At 43.0% G+C, this 17853-nt stretch overlaps 1 protein-coding gene across 5 annotated transcripts in view; it reads right to left on the minus strand.

Annotated features, from left to right (window-relative positions):
* The window catches only part of SMOX (spermine oxidase), a 131021-nt gene that overhangs the window by 19428 nt on the left and 93740 nt on the right, over window positions 1-17853 (minus strand). For all 5 annotated transcript variants that reach the window (XM_033952784.1, XM_033952775.1, XM_033952796.1 and 2 more), the window contains one exon: window positions 2494-2667. In XM_033952784.1, coding sequence (XP_033808675.1) covers window positions 2494-2667 — 174 coding nt within the window. The remainder of the gene's footprint in view (window positions 1-2493; window positions 2668-17853) is intronic.

Consider the following 17853-nt stretch of genomic DNA (forward strand, 5'->3'; position numbering starts at 1 on the left):
CCTTAACAGTAATTGAAACTGTATGGCCCAACTGATAGTCGAAGAGAGCCATCTCTCTTTCTAGTAAGGTCTGCTTTTCCATCTCTCCTGCTGTGGCTATTAAAGTAGTAGTAGTTGCAGCTTATATTTGGTAGAGATTATTTTCACAAAGAACCAAAGAGAGGGAAAATGTAGTGGAACTGAAGGTCATCCTCTAAGGTTCAACTAATGGCAATGCTAAAATTCCTAATGGCAGCAAACATTCAAAGAATGGAATGAACTTCTTTATCACAATCCTGAAACTCAAATTGCAAGAAAAGACCATATCTGGACTTAATGGCAAGCAGTTACAATTCTTGAGCACAAATCAGTCAAAACCCAGTCAGTGGCCATAGCCATAATGCAGTGGCACTAACATTTAAAAAGGTAAACGAGCATGTTGCCACAGATCAGAATATTCCATTACTAGCAAGACAAGCTAGAACAGAACAAGTGGTTTTTTTTATTATTTTAATTATTAGCAAAAGTTGCTAGTACACACATGCAGATGAGGTAAGCACTGATAAAACCTACCCCCTGCAGCCAACCACAAAACTAAAGTCATTACAATTACAGAAATCCTCAGATGTTGGGAAGGAAAAAAAACCCCAAAACCCAGTAAGTTTGTAGACTGCTATAAATCCCTCACTGAAACCACATGCTCACAAAATATCTCACCATGGTTGCACAGAAAATATATATAAAAGTTTTACTAATTTAAAATAAATAACTACATAGCAAAACCAAATACGTTCACAAAAACTTAACTGGAAACCACAAGAAGCTGGACTCTGCCCAGTATAACACTGGAGAAATGAAAATGTATTTCCTCCTGTACTGCTAAAAATACAAAGATAGCAGAAATCTTGCACATTCAGATTCCCAAAGCTGGCATATTCAAATTGCTAAACCAAAACTAACATTTGTTTCTATTTCTGTATCACCCAAATTTTGCAAGAGCCGAGTTATATGTGATTGCAGCACGCTGCCTCCTTATTTTCCTGTGAACTTGTGAGGATTAGATGAAGACACTGCTTCTTTCATAGGGGGCACTGTCTCTGTGTGCGCATTTGGGGTATACAGAATCTGAGCTCTTTAATACTTGGAGGCCATAGATCAATTTTAGCAAGCAATGGAAAAAGTGTCAGTATTGGTTTGAGCAAGAACTCCTTGAATAAAGATTCCCACTACAGCTTCTTGTAACCCTGAGCAAGTCACTTACTCCTCTATTGCCCCAGGTACAAAATAAGTACCTCTATATGAGATTTAACCTGCTCTGATTGTAACCAAAGAAAGGCAGTATATCAAATCCCATCTCCTTTTCCCTGATACAAACAGGCAATATGGCATTAGTGTAGCCATGGGTGGGCCTAAATGGTCAGGGGCTCATCCAGTGGCAGTGCATATTGCTAGCGCAGCTGGTGAAGATCCTCAGGCCCAGCTAGCTAAAGGGTCCTCGTGGAGTCTCCCTGAACTATCTAAACCTCAGGGCAGTTGGTGACATGCTTCTGGTTGCAGATACAGAGAGCCCCCTCCCCCAATGCATACTCATTTTATATACATGATTAAGCATGACCCGGGGATTCATCAGTGGCAGCAGGAAACATGCTGCCTACTTCCCCGAGGTTTAGATAGCTCAGAGAGGCTCCAGCAGGTAGGACATGGGGATCCCCATCAGCCGGGGTATTAGTTTATACTGCTGAGGGGAAGGGGAGGGGTGGAAATGAAATGTGTGGGCCATACCCATTCAGTCCATCTCTAGGCCAACCCAGAAATAGAGGTCTGGTTACACTCTTGGAACATGGTGGCAGATAAGCACCCCAATGTTGATCTAGTCTCAGAACATTCATTCCTGCTGCAGTTTAACTGATCTTTGGCCTTCTCCTCACTTCTTCAAAGAATCTTCTGTGCTTGTCCCAAGTTTCCTTGAATTCTGTCACCTAGTGTCCATCACCTCCTCTTGTGTCCTCTACCTTCCATGTATCCACTATCTTTTCCATGAAGGCATTTAGCTGAAGATTTTTTTTTTTTTTGGGGGGGGTGGCACTTTGGGGCTTTTATTGTACACTATTGAGTTGTATTTGGTATTAAGTATTGTATTAGTTATGTTTGCCTTTGTTTATTTTTATGGGTGTTTTACTGTGACGTACACAGATTTTTTTTAGCATATGTGGGCTATGGGGCTCATGTTCAAAGCAGTTAAGACTTACAAAGTTCCAAGGGTTACTATGTAACTTTGTAAGTCTTAAGTGCTTTGAAAATGTGCCTCCAAAAGTTTAAGAAATATTTATCATCGCTTACCTCCCTTGGATACTCATTCAGAAGCAATAGTGGCTTTGAAAATGATCCCTGGCCTAATTTTGATCCTCATAGGCGATTTAAACTATTCCCCCAAATCTCATCTTCCCTTTTTAAATTACATGGCGTATATCTTAGCTCCATAAACTCTGATCAAAGGGACCCGATAAACCATACCTTCAGGAATTGCTGGATCATGGCTAGTTTCAGCCTCTTTATGGTTTCTGTGTCATCTGGATCTTCCTTGACACGTTTGCGTACCACATCCCGGGTAAAAACGCCCACACTGTTCTGGCTCTCAGCATTGACTGGTTTTCCACTTTGAAAAAATTCCTGAGTCAGGTTATAGACCTGAAAGACAAGATGACAAAAATGGACACTTCTTGATTTATAGAATGCAAAATGTCTTGAAAAGCTCAGGATCTCTACTGTAACTGAAGAACATTTATACTGAAACAATTCTTTTATGAGTAAATAACATTTAATACCTTGGGTGCAAATTAGATAATTCACTGGATTATACAGATTGCTGAAATGCTGCATTAGGTCTCTCACCCAATTTCTCTATTTCTTACATGCTTTTATAGAAAAATTTGTAACTATTCCTTTCTTGCTTTTAACTTATTTAATTCGTTTTCTATCCCAATTTCCCCAAAGAGCTAAGAACGGGTTACATTACAGGTTAACATATATAATATACAATTAACAGCTTACAGTTTACCATAATTACCGTACAAGTTTTTGATATAAGTTTATCCTAACTCAATACATACTAGAGATCTAATACCAATATACATAATATTAAGTTTACAGGTTAAATTTGCCATTGTTACAGTTCAAGATGTTTCAATACAAGTTTTAATTATAAATCATCAAGACGGATCTTACAAAACTGGAGGTATAGTGCATGACGAATAAACATGAAACTTGTATTGTTGAAACTGATAGAAGTCTAATAAAAAATGGCTTCCTCACTTACTTTTGAAGCAAAATAACACATCATAAACCACAAGAATAAAATAGGCAGCAAATACTAACTCACATTAAGACCAGAGAGACTCTTAATTCATTCAAAGTAAATGTAACTATGTGTCAAACAGCAGAAAAACTACCACTGACCAATAGAATCAAACTGAATTAGCATCTTGTCAATTATGCAAATGTTTCAAAAAAACAAAAACAAAACAAAACAAACCCAAACTGTGGCATTGTTGTCAATGAAGGTGACAATTTTCAAACTCTCCACCTATTCTGAAAGCAAAAAATGTGTGTACTTTTAGTCTGAAAACTAGCAAGGGTACAAGGTAAGCAGCGTCACGTGCACATATTTTGTATGGATAAATGTAATCCATATGAATTAATTTCCTCCTCGACCTCAACATGTCCCCTGAAATGCTGTATAACACCAATAGATACATTGAAAAGGACGGTTATCACACATCCTACTTCTCATATAGAGGTAAAACACTTCTTCCACAGAAATTGCATTGATAATTACCCTCCAAGTACTGTGCATCATTGTGGTTATCACATATCTTTCAATACCAAAGCATTCTGGAATACATTTTCACCTTTCCATCCAATTATAATCTGGCAAAGTCAGGTCATCTTCGTAATCTAGTCCAAACAAACTGAAACCTCCATTTTCAAGGACACTTCCAATTGGTTTGGTCCACTATAGCTACCAAAAGGAAGACAGGAAGAAATAATATAATAGGGTAACTCGTATTCAGCCCTCCAAATGCTGTATAAAAAAAAGTGGATGACATCCAATTAACTTTATGTCTGATGAGGCTCTGTCTAAGTTGGATCACTAAATATGCTGCTCTAATCATTCAGACAGTGTTTGAATATTACCATTATCCAGACAAATTCTAGCCCCAGCCTTCCTCTGAAAACCCCTCACCCCCTTTTCTTTTACAGATAAATCTTAATTGTATGTCGAGTTGTTGGCCGTGATCTTAATCCAGCACAGAATTTGAACAAAATATAAAACCCTTACATGCTCAAGACTTAGGCAAAGCAGCATGTGCTTTTTTAAACACTGCCCAATTGTAGTATCTCAGTAACATGGTAGAGTGAAATCCCCGCCTGACTAGGACAAGCAGCCTGTTTTAGAGAGCTGTGGGCCCGATGCTGCTTCAGTTGAAGGTAAGGCTCGCTCGCGGTCGGCGGGGAGGGAAGGATAGAAGCTGGGCAAGGGTTATGCTACATGAGGGATGGGAGGGAAAGAAGGCTAGAAGCTGGGCAAACTTCTGCTGCACAGGGGGATGGGAGAAAAGATGCTGCACATGTGGGGGGAGAGAAAAGAAAGAGGAAGAACTGGGGTGAAGGAAAGGGAGGAAGAGATGATAATGTGCATACCCCGAAAATAAGACCTAGTGCCTTTTTTGGGCCCCAAATGAATATAAGACACTGTCTTATTTTCGGGGAAACATGGTAAATGCCAACCAACTACAGAGATTAATAATAAATATAGTTTTATGCATGTAATTATTTCTCTAGTTGATTGGAATTTAATCAAACCTCCTCACACACACACACCCCTCCCCTCTTAAACACATACTTCTGTTCTTCAGACCTGGAGATCTTATGGGCCATTATACTTATTTTAACATTAACCCTCACCTGTACTGGAAGGCAACAGAGTTCTCGCAATGCAAGCCAAATTTGATCATGCAACTCATCCAAGATGGCCGCAGGCTACACGGATTAAGCTGTACGTCCTAGAACAGGGGTGTCCAACCTTTTGGCTTCACTGGGCCGTATTGGCCGAAAAAAATGTTTCTGGGGCTGTACAAACTTTCAAACACTGCAGCAAGACACAGGAGGGAGCCGGCAAGATGGTAAACACCCGGGGGCAGCAGAGGAAAACACTGCATCGCCCTCGACCGGGGCCACACAAAATACTTCACAGGGCTGCAGGTTGGACACCCCGTCCTAGAATATAGACTCTATATTTCTTTATTAGTACTTCACTAATAATATTTTTTACCTGGAAATGCCAAAGAGAAGAGGCCAAAGCACCACTAGTGCCTCGCAGCACATTGAAGCAGCTCCCTTCGGCAATATTGAGGAACTTCTATGGCATATGCAGAGTGCATCAACCATCTGCAGTTAGCCCGCTGGAGATGCTCGGGAGAGGTGGGACCAATGCTAGTATCCTTAGGCTCAAGACAACTCTAAGCCCTGATGGAAGAGCTCCACCCCCCGTTCCTCAGACAACCAGCTCCCCACAGATAAAGGAGAAGCCTAAGATGAACCGTTCTCCCAGGAGGCAAGAGAGATGACATTGGGGGCTTAGTAAAGGGCTCCCAACAACAAGGAAGCACAGAACTGGTCTCTGAGGATTTGATTTTTACGGGGGAACGACAAGCCCAGAAGGAAGATAGACAGCAAATTCAACAGGGAGGTCGGATTTCTCAGTCTTTTCTCACAATGCAGCAGCAATTTCCTTTATCTAAATCGCCTGAAGTGGGACTAGACTCTAGACTTTCCTTGGGACCATGTGGCTAACCTCGGTCAGTTCATAAGTTCCACAAATACAAATCACCTCATTTCAGAGTATAAAATGTAGGAAGGAGAATAAAGGGTCTAGAAACCCACTTCAATTGACACATGCAAGTGTGTTGTTGAAACTAGAAGGGTAGCATCTTGATCACTGACCCTTTTCACCACCTCATCGAAGTGTTGCCAAAATCTTACTGTTGCTAGTTCACTCAAAGTTTTAATAAAGCAATATCACAGTAAGTTTTTAACTTATTTTCAATACAGAATTACTAGCCAGCGCGATGGGAACCGTTTCGCCACTAAAGGGCTTTATCAAGGGTTCAAAAGGAGCTATTTTGAAGCGTCCTCACTCATTGAAAGGAAACTTAATGAACATTCACAAGAACTAACAAAATTAAAATCAGATAACACAGTCTCTAAATCATTATCTGATAAAATTGAACAAGAATTACAATCTTCCCAAAAAAATTCAGGAAACCCTAATGATGTGAATCTCAGAAGAAAAATTGAAGCATTAGAAAATAACTCTCGAAGTAACAATCTCACAGGATGGTGCTAAATGAGATTGCCAATGAAATGAAAGAATAGTTGATAACTATGGAACATTAAAATGGTGATACTTCTGCCTCTGAAAGAGAAAACCACTACAAGTCTTCCTTGAGGCACTTAGCAGTTTATCGTCAGTTCATCAAAAAGGTCGAAATAAAGCAAATGCAACCAGAGAAACAAAGCTGTGAAAAGCTGCAAAAAATAAATAAAAAAAAGGGAGGTGTTCTATTTTCTAAAAGTCTGAGAAGTATTTTTCTTCTACATGACCACACTGTGGAGCTATAAGTTTAGGCCTTGCTTATGGCAATGAGTAAAGTCAGAAGCTAATGTTGTAATGCAGGTCAGCAGCCACCTACTGATCCATGCCAAGCAGATAGACGAAGCAAAGGCCAGCAAGGCTATGCCAAAAGGGTGCCAAAATTTATAGTGTTTGTTCTTTAGTTCCTCAGCAGGGTTTGCTGGTTGAAAAAAATTCAGGTTGGCAGTCAAATACGAAATTGGTTGCGTCACTTGTGTGCAACCTATCAAGCTGCGTACATCTAGCAGCACTATAGAAATGATAAGTAGTAGCAGCAGCTGTTTCAGTGTCAAGTCTACCTACATTTTATAAGCCCCCAAGAGGCAAGCATGTTGGTCCTCAATTCCTCCACATGCTGTCCAAGATGTTCCTGTTATGACTAGCATGATATGAGAGGCTCCAACAAAAACATCTTTCGCTTTCTTACAAACTCCCTATGTTATCCCATGTACCCTTTGCGGCGGATTTTGGTTACATTAATCTCCGTAATCTTTAAAGTGGGACCTGCAAAGCATCTACAGCACGCTACCACTGAACAAAACCTCCTTTATTTACAGATTACATTCTCTCTGGATTATATAATTAGGCATGGTGAGTGGTGACCTCACTGAGCGTTCAACAGTTCAGGCAAAAGATGACTGTAAAGTTTTATTTCGAGGGATCTATATTTCTAAAATGTAAGCTTAAAAAGAGGAGTCATCTGCAGGGATGAAAAAGCTGAACAAATTAGGGCTCTTCAGCTTAAAAGCGGACAGAGGAGTTGTTGAATAGAACAGTTAAGTAGGGAGCATCACTTCATCTGTATTCTCTAACACAAATCATTCCATATTGGCTGTCCCTCTTATCTCTCTTCAATGACAATCTCGCATACTCCTAATCATACTCTTTGCTCTCTAGATACAAATTGTTTGGGCCTTCCCTCCCCCAAAGTTGCTTGCTATGAATTCACCAGGAACTCTGCATTTCACTATCCCTCTAAAACAGAGTCTCGCAAACTTTGCGAAGCCACAGCACATTAAACATGGTGGCCGCAGCTCGAGACATCTGAAAGTGTGCGATGTCCACGCATGCGCAAAGGCCCTCCAGACAGGGCCCTGAGCCACCAGTGGGGGGTGCTGGAAGGGAAGAGATATGGAGAGGAGGAGCATTGCGTCCTAATACCTTATACTCCTGCCCGATCACTTAGATCTACCGACCAACATTTGCTGGTCATCCCTTCTCTGAAATCTATCAATACTTGGAGAAATATAATTTTTCTGTCATTGCTCCGCAACTGTGGAATTCCCTCCCAATATATATAAGGGAAGATCGTCTTATTGATAGATTGAAAAGCAAGTTGAAATGCTTTCTTTTTAAAGATGCTTTTAACTGCTAACTTTTTTAGAACTTCATTACCATTTTAATCTCAGCCAGGTTTTTAGTTGATGTTATTTCCTTCCCTATTGTTTTTTTCTTTATTCATCTCATTTACTGTCACATATTGTATTTTTCCCCCATTTCCCTTTTGGCTTTGTTTATGTCTAATAATTGGTCTATGTCAGGGGTAGGGAACTCCTGTCCTTGAGAGCTGTATTCCAGTTGGGTTTTTAGGATTTCCCCAATGAATGTGCATGAGATCTATTTGCATGCACTGCTTTCAATGCATATTCATTGGGGAAATCCTGAAAACCCATCTGGAATACGGCTCTCGAGGACCGGAGTTCCCTACCCCTGGTCTATGTTAATGTTGTTGTATTACGTGTTTTTAGACTTGTTCATCACTTTGTATTAAGATTAAGTGATTTATCAAATTTTAATAAAACTTGAGTGGCACTGGTGCTGGCTGACTGCCTACAGGATGTACCTCTCACCGCAAAAAGCACATCCTGTAGGCAGTCAGCCAGCGTCTCTCCTCCTCCCCAGTGTCTCAAGGCACACCTGGAATCTTAGGTGGCACACAGTTTGAGATACACTGCTCTAAAACAAATTTACTTCCTGCTATTAGAACTGAATTGTTGTTCACCAGATTCAAGTCACCTAAGAAAATGCACTTCTTTCAATTAGCCTATGACTTGGTTTGAGTATTCTCTGGCCCTTCTTTCAACAAAATGCAGCTGTTTGATAATGTATGTTCTATGTGACTAAAGCAAAATAGATCTGGAAGGTCTTGTGTGAAAGATTATCCGCTGTCCTATTTAAAATTGCAGTTCTATTTCTACGCATATTTCATGTGATTTATTTTTAACAACTATCATGAACTGCTTTGGTCTTGTCGGTAATTGTGGTAAATCAAATATTTTAACAAACATAAGCAATTATTTAACCTTTCAAACACTAATAAACTGAAGTATGTTTTCACACAGCATACAATGAAGCTGCGGGATCTGTTGCTAGAGGAAGATCAAGGTGGCTAACTTAGTGAGGATCATTTATTTTATTTAAGGCTATCTATTTATTCAATTTTCTATACCATTCTCCCAGGGGAGCTCAGAATGATTTACATGCATTTATTCAGGTACTCAAGCAGTTTTCCCTGTCTGTCCTGGTGGGCTCACAATCTATCTAATGTGCCTGGGGCAATGGAGGGAATTAAGTGACTTGCCCAGGGTCACAAGGAGCAGTGTGGGTTTGAATCCACAACCTCAGGTTGCCGAGGCTGTAGCTTTAACCACTGTGCCACATTCTCCCCCCCCCCAATCCTACCTATCTCCATCCTTAGTCATTGTTAACATTCTAGACACAATGTAAAAAAAAAGTTCCTAAAAGAGAATCCAAAAACATTCATTAGCCAGAAAGATCTGGAAAAGTCATCGCTTATCCCTTTAATGACTAAAGAGAAATATGCTCTTCTTTAATATACTAGGTCAGGGGTAAGCAATTCCGGTCCTCGAGAGCCGGAGCCAGGTCAGGTTTTCAGGATATCCACAATAAATATGCATGAGATAGATTTGCATCTCAAGGAGGCAGTGCATGCAAATCTATCTCATACATATTTATTGTGGATATCCTGAAAACCTGACCTGGCTCTGGCTCTCGAGGACCGGAATTGCCTACCTCTGTACTAGGTACACGTGAATAAGATGGATCACCACCTAGCAGGACGTCATGTACTTTATCTGGCTAACATTGCTTCTCTTATACTCCTATTTTCAATTCATAAAAATATGCCCATTAAAAAAAGCAAATGCCTGCAGTTATTTTGTACCCTTAAAAAGTGTTACAGCCAAAGTGACTCGCACTTTGATTTTGGGCAAAATCTGTGTAAAAGGTATTTGCGAACTTTATCCCAAAATGTGGTTTAACAACATGCATTTTCAATATGATTTCCAAATCCAATTTTGGACATTTTGCAAAAAAAACGGTCAAAAATCCAATGGCAATCATTTTCAAATCAGAAAAACATCTTCCCCCCCAAAAAAAAACATCCACTGAAAAATCACCCTATTTTAGATGTTTTTGTGCTCATTGTGTCTTTCTTTAAGTGCCAATTTCAAACAATGAACAGCCAAGGGGGGGGGGGGGATGCACAAAAGCAAGCTATTGGGATATCTGGGGGTCAGCAGTCTTATTAGACTGGCCACACAGCATCCCAGTAGAAGAGTGGAGCAACCTAGGTGCGGTTGAGAACCCTTGATCTAAGCAGTATGTATGATAAAATATAGCTCTCTTTTCTGCCCAAAGAAATGTGAGAAGCCACAAAACAAGAACTGATTAAAGAATTGTGCTCAATACTGCCAGCACAAGGTTTCCTGGCAATAGTACAAGTGTGCACTGGCACCTCAGGGAACCATATACTACTCTGGTGGGCAACTATATGCTACATCTCACACATTGTTTTGCCAAATTTAATTATGTCTGACAATCAGACTGCAGCAAAAAACTGTGCAGAGGGGAAATAACTGACTCCATTGTGGTATGAAAAGCAAATCACGAATTTTAGTGTGCTGAAAAGGCTGTACAGACTGAGGGGCCCCCCTCCTGCCCGAATGCAATTGCCGGGGGAGGGCTGATCGCTGCAGGAGAGATGGCTCATCTCTCCTGCCAGCGATCAGCCCTCCCCCGGCAATTACAATCGGCACTTCGGGGTGAGGATCGCTGGCAGGGGAGATGCCCTGCCACGATGCTCACCCTGAAGTGCTGCGGTTTGGAGGGGATGGGTGATCACCATCGCTGGCAGGAGAGATGAGCCATCTCTCCTGTAGCGATAGGCAGGTTGCTGGGGCCGCTGAACTGCAGCGATCAGCTCAGCGGCCCCTTTCTCAGCCCGAGTCGGGGAATGTTTGACATATAATCGGAATTTATAGAACATTGTATTAAGATCAATTGAAACATTATTTTGGACAATATTTGATATTTGTCACGAATTAACAGATTTATAAGAAGCTCTTTTTTGTTTCTTTCATTTTTTCTTGGGTTGCTATTCATTTGGAACAATATAGTGTTCCAAATGAATAGCAACCCAAGAAAAAATTGTCCTATCCTTTCTTGAACCCCAGTACCGTACTCTGCCCTCTTACGCTCTCTGGAAGCGCATTCCAGGTGTCCACCTCATGTTGGATAAAGAAGAACTTCCTAGCTTTCGTTTTGAATCTGTCCCCTTTCAACTTTTCTGAATGCCCTCTTGTTCTTTTATTATTTGAAAGTTTGAAGAATCTGTCCCTCTCTACGCCCTTCATGATCTTGTAAGTCTCTATCATATCCCCTCTAAGTCTCCTCATCTCCAGGGCAAAAAGACCCAGTTTCTCCAATCTCTCAGCATATGAAAGGTTTTCCATCCCCTTTATCAGACGCGTCGCTCTCCTCTGAACCCTCTCGAGTAATGCCATGTCCTTCTTAAGGTACGGCGTCCAATATTGGACGCAGTACTCCAGATGCACCATCGCCCGATACAATGGCAGGATAACTTCTTTCGTTCTGGTTGTAATACCCTTCTTGATTATGTCTAGCATTCTGTTTGCCTTCTTAGCGGCTGCTGCACACTGTGCCATCGGCTTCATTGTCATGTCCACCATTACCCCCAAGTCCCTTTCTTGGGTACTCTCATTAAATAACATCCCTCCCATCGTATAGTTGTACCTCGGGTTTCTGTTTCCCACATGTAATACTTTACATTTCTCAACGTTAAACTTCATCTGCCATCTCGTCGCCATTCCTCTAGTTTGTTCAAGTCCCTTTGCAATTCTTCGCAGTCCTCTTTAGTCTGAGCTCCACTAAATAGTTTGGTGTCGTCCGCAAATTTTATTATCTCACACTTTGTCCCTGTTTCTAGATCATTTATGAATATATTAAATAACAGCGGCCCGAGTAGTGGCCCTTCACTCCTACCCTCTTGTTTCCTACCCGCCAACCAGTTTCTGATCCATGTACGTCTCCTTCCACCCCATGGTTCTTCAGTTTCCAGAGTAGGCGTTCATGGGGCACCTTGTCAAAGGCTTTTTGGAAATCTAGATATATGATGTCTATGGGGTCTCCTTTGTCCATCCGTTTGTTAATTCCTTCGAAGAAGTGCAATAAGTTCGTTAGGCACGATCTCCCCTTGCAGAAACCATGTTGGCTGGTTATCAGAAATTCGTTTCTTTCAAAATGTTCATCGATGTTTTCTTTTATCAGTGCTTCCACCATTTTCCCCGGAACCGAGGTCAGACTCACCAGTCTGTAGTTTCCCGGGTCACCTCTTGATCTCTTTTTAAAGATGGGCGTAACGTTGGCTATCTTCCAGTCCTCCGGGATCATGCCTGTTTTCAGGGATAGATTGCAAATTTGCTGCAGTAGTTCCGCTATCTACTCCTTTAGTTCCTTCAGAACCCTTGGATGGATTCCGTCCGGACCCGGGGATTTGTCAGTTTTTAGTTTTTCTATCTGCCTGCATACATCTTCAAGGCTCACTTCCATGGATGTTAATTTTTCTGCTTGATTTCCATTGAAGAATTGCTCAGGTTCTGGTATGTTGGATGTGTCTTCATTTGTAAATACAGACGAAAAGAACATGTTAAGTCTTTCTGCCACTTCTTTCTCCTCCTTCACCACTCCCTTCCTGTCTCCATCGTCCAGCGGTCCCACCTCCTCCCTAGCCTTTGCTTCCCTAAAGAACGGTTTGAAATTTCGTGCTTCCCTGGCTAGCCTCTCTTCATACTCTCTTTTGGCTTTTCGAACCACTCGGTGACATTCTTTTTGATACTTCCTGCGCTCTTTCCAGTTCCCCTCAGTTTTGTCCTTTTTCCATTTCTTGAATGAGTTTTTTTTATTGCCTATCACTTCCTTCACTATTTTAGTTATCCACGCTGGGTTTTTTGTTTGACTCTTTTTGCACCCCTCTCTGAATCTGGGGATATACAGATTTTGCGCCTCGCTCACCATGTTCTTGAGAAAAGACCAGGCATGTTCTACCATTTGCCATTTTTTGGAAGTGTTCCTAAGTTTCTTCCTTACCATTTCCCTCATTGCTTCGTAGTTTCCTTTCCTAAAGTTGAAAGTTGTCGCTATGGTTCTCTTTCCTTTCAGTATTCCTACCTCAACCTTGAACTTGATCATGTTATGATCGCTGTTTCCCAATGGTCCCACTACCTCTACTTACTTTGAGGTCCCCTTAACCCATTTAGGATTTGATCCAGAGTGGCATTTCCTCTTGTTGGTTCTCTAACAAGCTGCTCCATGAAACAATCTTGTATAGCCTCCAGGAATTCTGTCTCCCTAGCGCATTTTGAGCTTCCAAGACTCCAGTCTATCCCGGGGTAATTGAAGTCTCCCATAATAACCATGTTACCACTTTTGCATTCTCACTTCATCTCGGTTTCCATTTCTTCATCGATATCTCCGGTTTGCCCGGGTGGACGATAGTATAGGTCCATCTTTGTTTCAGGCCCTTTCCTTCCCGGTATTTTAACCCATAGCAATTCCAGCTTGTTGGTCGTCTCTGCTGTGTCCATTTTTTCGATTGTATGCTTTCTTTTATGTATTGGGCTATTCCACCTCCTTTCTGTTCTGACCTGTCCTGGCGACAGAGCTTGTATCCCGGCAGTGCTGTATCCTATTTGTTTTCTTCATTTCACCACGTTTCAGAAACTCCAATTATGTCTATGTCCTCTGCATTGGCCATGACTTCTAATTCCCCCATTTTGTTTCTTAGGCTCCTTGCATTAGTATATATGCAATTTAGATCCTGGTATTTTCTTGTCTTCATTTCCTTTCTCAGTGCTTCGGTCTTTAGTTTCTTCTCTTGTTACATTCCTTCTAACCTCCTCTTCTGGGTTAGTCGACTCCTGTAATTTGTCCAATGTTTCTTCCCAGCCTTTTTTCCTCTCGGTATCTTCATGGGATACCTTCTTCCGAATCGTCGACACTTGGTCGACTGTCGGCTTTCCCCTTCTTCTTAGTTTAAAGCCTGTTCTATTCCTCTCCTGACGTTGTTTGCTAGAAGTCTTGTTCCCACCGCGCTCAGATGCAGTCCATCTCTCCTGTAGAGTTTGCTCTTGCCCCAGAACGCTGTCCAGTTCCTCACAAAATAGAACCTTTCTTCCTCACACCATCTCCTTCATTTATTGATTGTAGTTCCTCCTGCTTTTTCACATCTTCCCTCGGTGCTGGTATGATGTCTGAGAACGCTATCTTCTGGGTTCTCATCTTCAGCTTCCTTCCCAGAATCTTGAACTGTTCTATCAGCGTGCTTCTTCTGTAGTCTCTCCTGCTGACATCGTTCGTCCCGATGTGGATCATTACTGTGGTCTCTTCCGTCTCCGCTCCTTCCAGAATCTTTCCAATTTTGTCCACGATGTCCTGGGTTCTCGCTCCTGGGAGGCAGGTCACCAGTTGATCTTCTCTCCCTCCTGCTATGTTGCTGTCCACATGCCTCAGGATTGAGTCTCCCACTAGGATCGCTGAATTTCCCTTCGGTCTCTCTGCCTGCTGCTGGTGTCCCCTCTCTCTCTCTCTCTCTGCCTGCCTGCTGCTGGTGTCCTCTCTCTCTCTCTCTCTCTGCCTGCCTGCTGCTGGTGTCCTCTCTCTCTGCCTGCCTGCTGCTGGTGTCCTCTCTCTCTGCCTGCCTGCTGCTGGTGTCCTCTCACTCTCTGCCTGCCTGCTGCTGGTGTCCTCTCACTCTCTGCCTGCCTGCTGCTGGTGTCCTCTCTCTCTCTGTCTGCCTGCTGCTGGTGTCCTCTCTCTCTCTGCCTGCCTGCTGCTGGTGTCCTCTCTCTCTCTGCCTGCCTGCTGCTGGTGTCCTCTCTCTCTCTCTCTGCCTGCCGCTGGTGTCCTCTCTCTCTCTCTGCCTGCCTGCTGCTGGTGTCCTCTCTCTCTCTCTCTGCCTGCCGCTGGTGTCCTCTCTCTCTCTCTGCCTGCCTGCTGCTGGTGTCTTCTCTCTCTCTCTGCCTGCTGCCGCTGGTGCCCTCTCTCTCTCTCTCTCTCTGCCTGCCTGCTGCTGGTGCCCTCTCTCTCTCTCTGCCTGCCTGCTGCTGGTGCCCTCTCTCTCTCTCTGCCTGCCTGCTGCTGGTGCCCTCTCTCTCTCTCTCTCTGCCTGCCTGCTGCTGGTGTCCCCTCTCTCTCTCTGCCTGCCTGCTGCTGGTGTCCTCTCCCTTTCTCTGCCTGCCTGCTGCTGGTGTCCTCTCCCTTTCTCTGCCTGCCTGCTGCTGGTGTCCTCTCCCTTTTTCTGCTTGCCTGCTGCTGGTGTCCTCTCCCTCTCTGCCTGCCTGCTGCTGGTCTCCTCTCTCTCTCTGCCTGCCTGCTGCTGGTCTCCTCTCTCTCTCTGCCTGCCTGCTGCTGGTCTCCTCTCTCTCTCTCTCTCTCTGCCTGCTGCTGGTCTCCTCTCTCTCTCTCTCTCTCTCTCTGCCTGCTGCTGCTGGTCTCCTCTCTCTCTCTGCCTGCTGCTGCTGGTGTCCTCTCTCTCTCTGCCTGCTGCTGCTGGTGTCCTCTCTCTCTCTGCCTGCTGCTGGTGTCCTCTCTCTCTCTCTCTCTGCCTGCTGCTGGTGTCCTCTCTCTCTCTGCCTGCTGCTGGTGTCCTCTCTCTCTCTGCCTGCTGCTGGTGTCCTCTCTCTCTCTGCCTGCCTGCTTCTTGTGTCCTCTCTCTATCCCTCTCTGCCTGCTTGCTGTCCTTCCCTGGTGTCCTTGGGTGTAGTAACTTGGCCCTTCGCAAAGAGAGCGTAAGGCCTTTGCCGCTTGCCTTCACCGTGTGCCGAACGTCCACGCGCCTTTGGCTCCTCCCCTTTTAAGGGGGAGCTTCGAGTCTGCTTTGGGTGATGTCAGGGAGTGGGCGGAGCTACCGCTCGCCTCAGCCCCTCACCCTCTGCCTTCTCTCTGCTCCCTCGTGCCTTCTTCGGTGGATTTTCTCCTCTCTCCCTCCTCTGCCCGACTTCACCTGCCTGCCCCAAACTACCTAATTTTTGGTGCACACTCTTGACTCTACTCCTTAGTTTGTGCGCTAGTTCTCACATTAATCCCCTCATTCTATTTAGGGTTTGCGTGTTTTAAGTGCGCAATTGGATACCCAGTTATAGAATAGCAGCAGTTACATACTATTATAGAATATAAACTCGATACTCATTTTCGTGCTCTTTATAAAATTACCTCCTAAATGTACAAAGTAGAATGGGGTGTGGTACAGAGCACAGACTGTGCCTTGCAAACCTATGATAATGTACTGCATGTTAAATTAACAGACAATGCACAATATTTACCACCAAGAAATAAGTAGGCAAACGATCTGCTAGGTCCCGAAGGAAGGAAAGTGTGGAGTTAGACATAGTCAAAGTTGAAGAGATCTTTAAAAATCTTTATGAAAGTAGGTTAAACTACTGCCTGACATGGCCATGTTTCACCCTGCATGGGCTGCTTCAATGGCTTAATTTTTACCTTGTTGTGTCAGGAGATCCTGTAATGCCTTATAGTGATGGTTTTCGCTGTCACCAAAAGGTAAAAGTTAAGCTTCTGAAGCAGACATGCAGGGTGAAACACGGCTGTGTTGGGCAGTATTTTAACGTACTTTGATTTAAAAAAATGTTATAGACCTCTTCAACTTTGGCCATGTCTTCCTCCATTATTTCTTTCCAATAATTACCATCACCTCAATAGATGACATTAAGTGCTATGCTAGCTTTCAGCGCCATTAATATATACTAAACGTATTTTCTTCAAGTTAATTGAATGTACAGTTAACACAGAAGCTTTGCAGTTATGGCATAGTAACCACCAAACTACTGCCTTTCACTATAATGCCCCACAGTATTCAATCACCCCCCCTCCCCCAACAACCACCAGTATCCATAAGTTCCCTTACATCTGTCCTCCCTCCTGCCCATTGAATATACAGCCCTGGTGGTCCAGTGGTGAGCTGGGGCAAGAGCGATCCCCAAATGCTCCTGCTCGTGCTTTCTTGCTTTGCAAAAATGGCTGCAGTGTGTTCCAGCAGCTATCTCACAAGATTGACAATGGAGGTCATGGTAGCCTTTTTAGGACTGGTGCAAGAATGGGCAGGAGCATCTGGGGATTGCTCCTGCCCCAGCTTATCACTGGAATACCAGGGCTTAATGGTAGGCCCAGGGGAGAGGGGAGGATGGACAGATTGACATGAGGGTGCTTCTGGTTCAGGAGAGGGGGGTCAAAGAAAGGAGAAGAATAAATTAATATAACCCCACCTTTTAGGGAAAAATGTTATCTCAGTTTACATATATTTGAGTATATAGAGTATCTGTTTGAAAATTGGGGAAAAACTCCCATACACAAACTGAAAAAAACAAAACACTGGAGGAAATTTTACAGAGCAGTATAAACTTCTCTTTTAAAGTAGCTACATAAGCTACTTTTATCAACATGCCTTTTTTGGGAGGAGGAATATTCATTACAACAAATAAAGGCAACATTTGAAATGAAAAATATCAAGGATTCAATTTTAAAAAGGTATAGACACATAGAAACATGGTTAGCAGATAACAGTCAAATGGCCCATCCAGTCTGCCCATCTGCAGCATTCACTATCTCCTCTCCCTAAAGAGATCCCATGTACCAGTCCCACGCTTTCTTGAATTCATACAGTCTGTCTCCACCACCTCTACTAAGAAACTATTTCACGCATCTACCACCCTTTCTGTACAAAAAGTTATTTCCTTATATTACTCCTGAGCTTATCACCTCAAACTCATTCTATGCTCTCATACTCTGGTTTCCTTTCAATTGAATGAGACTCACCTCATGTGCATTTATGCCACATAGGTATTTAA

This window comes from Geotrypetes seraphini, chromosome 1, assembly GCF_902459505.1.
Source record: "Geotrypetes seraphini chromosome 1, aGeoSer1.1, whole genome shotgun sequence".
NCBI classification, from domain to species: Eukaryota; Metazoa; Chordata; class Amphibia; order Gymnophiona; family Dermophiidae; genus Geotrypetes; species Geotrypetes seraphini.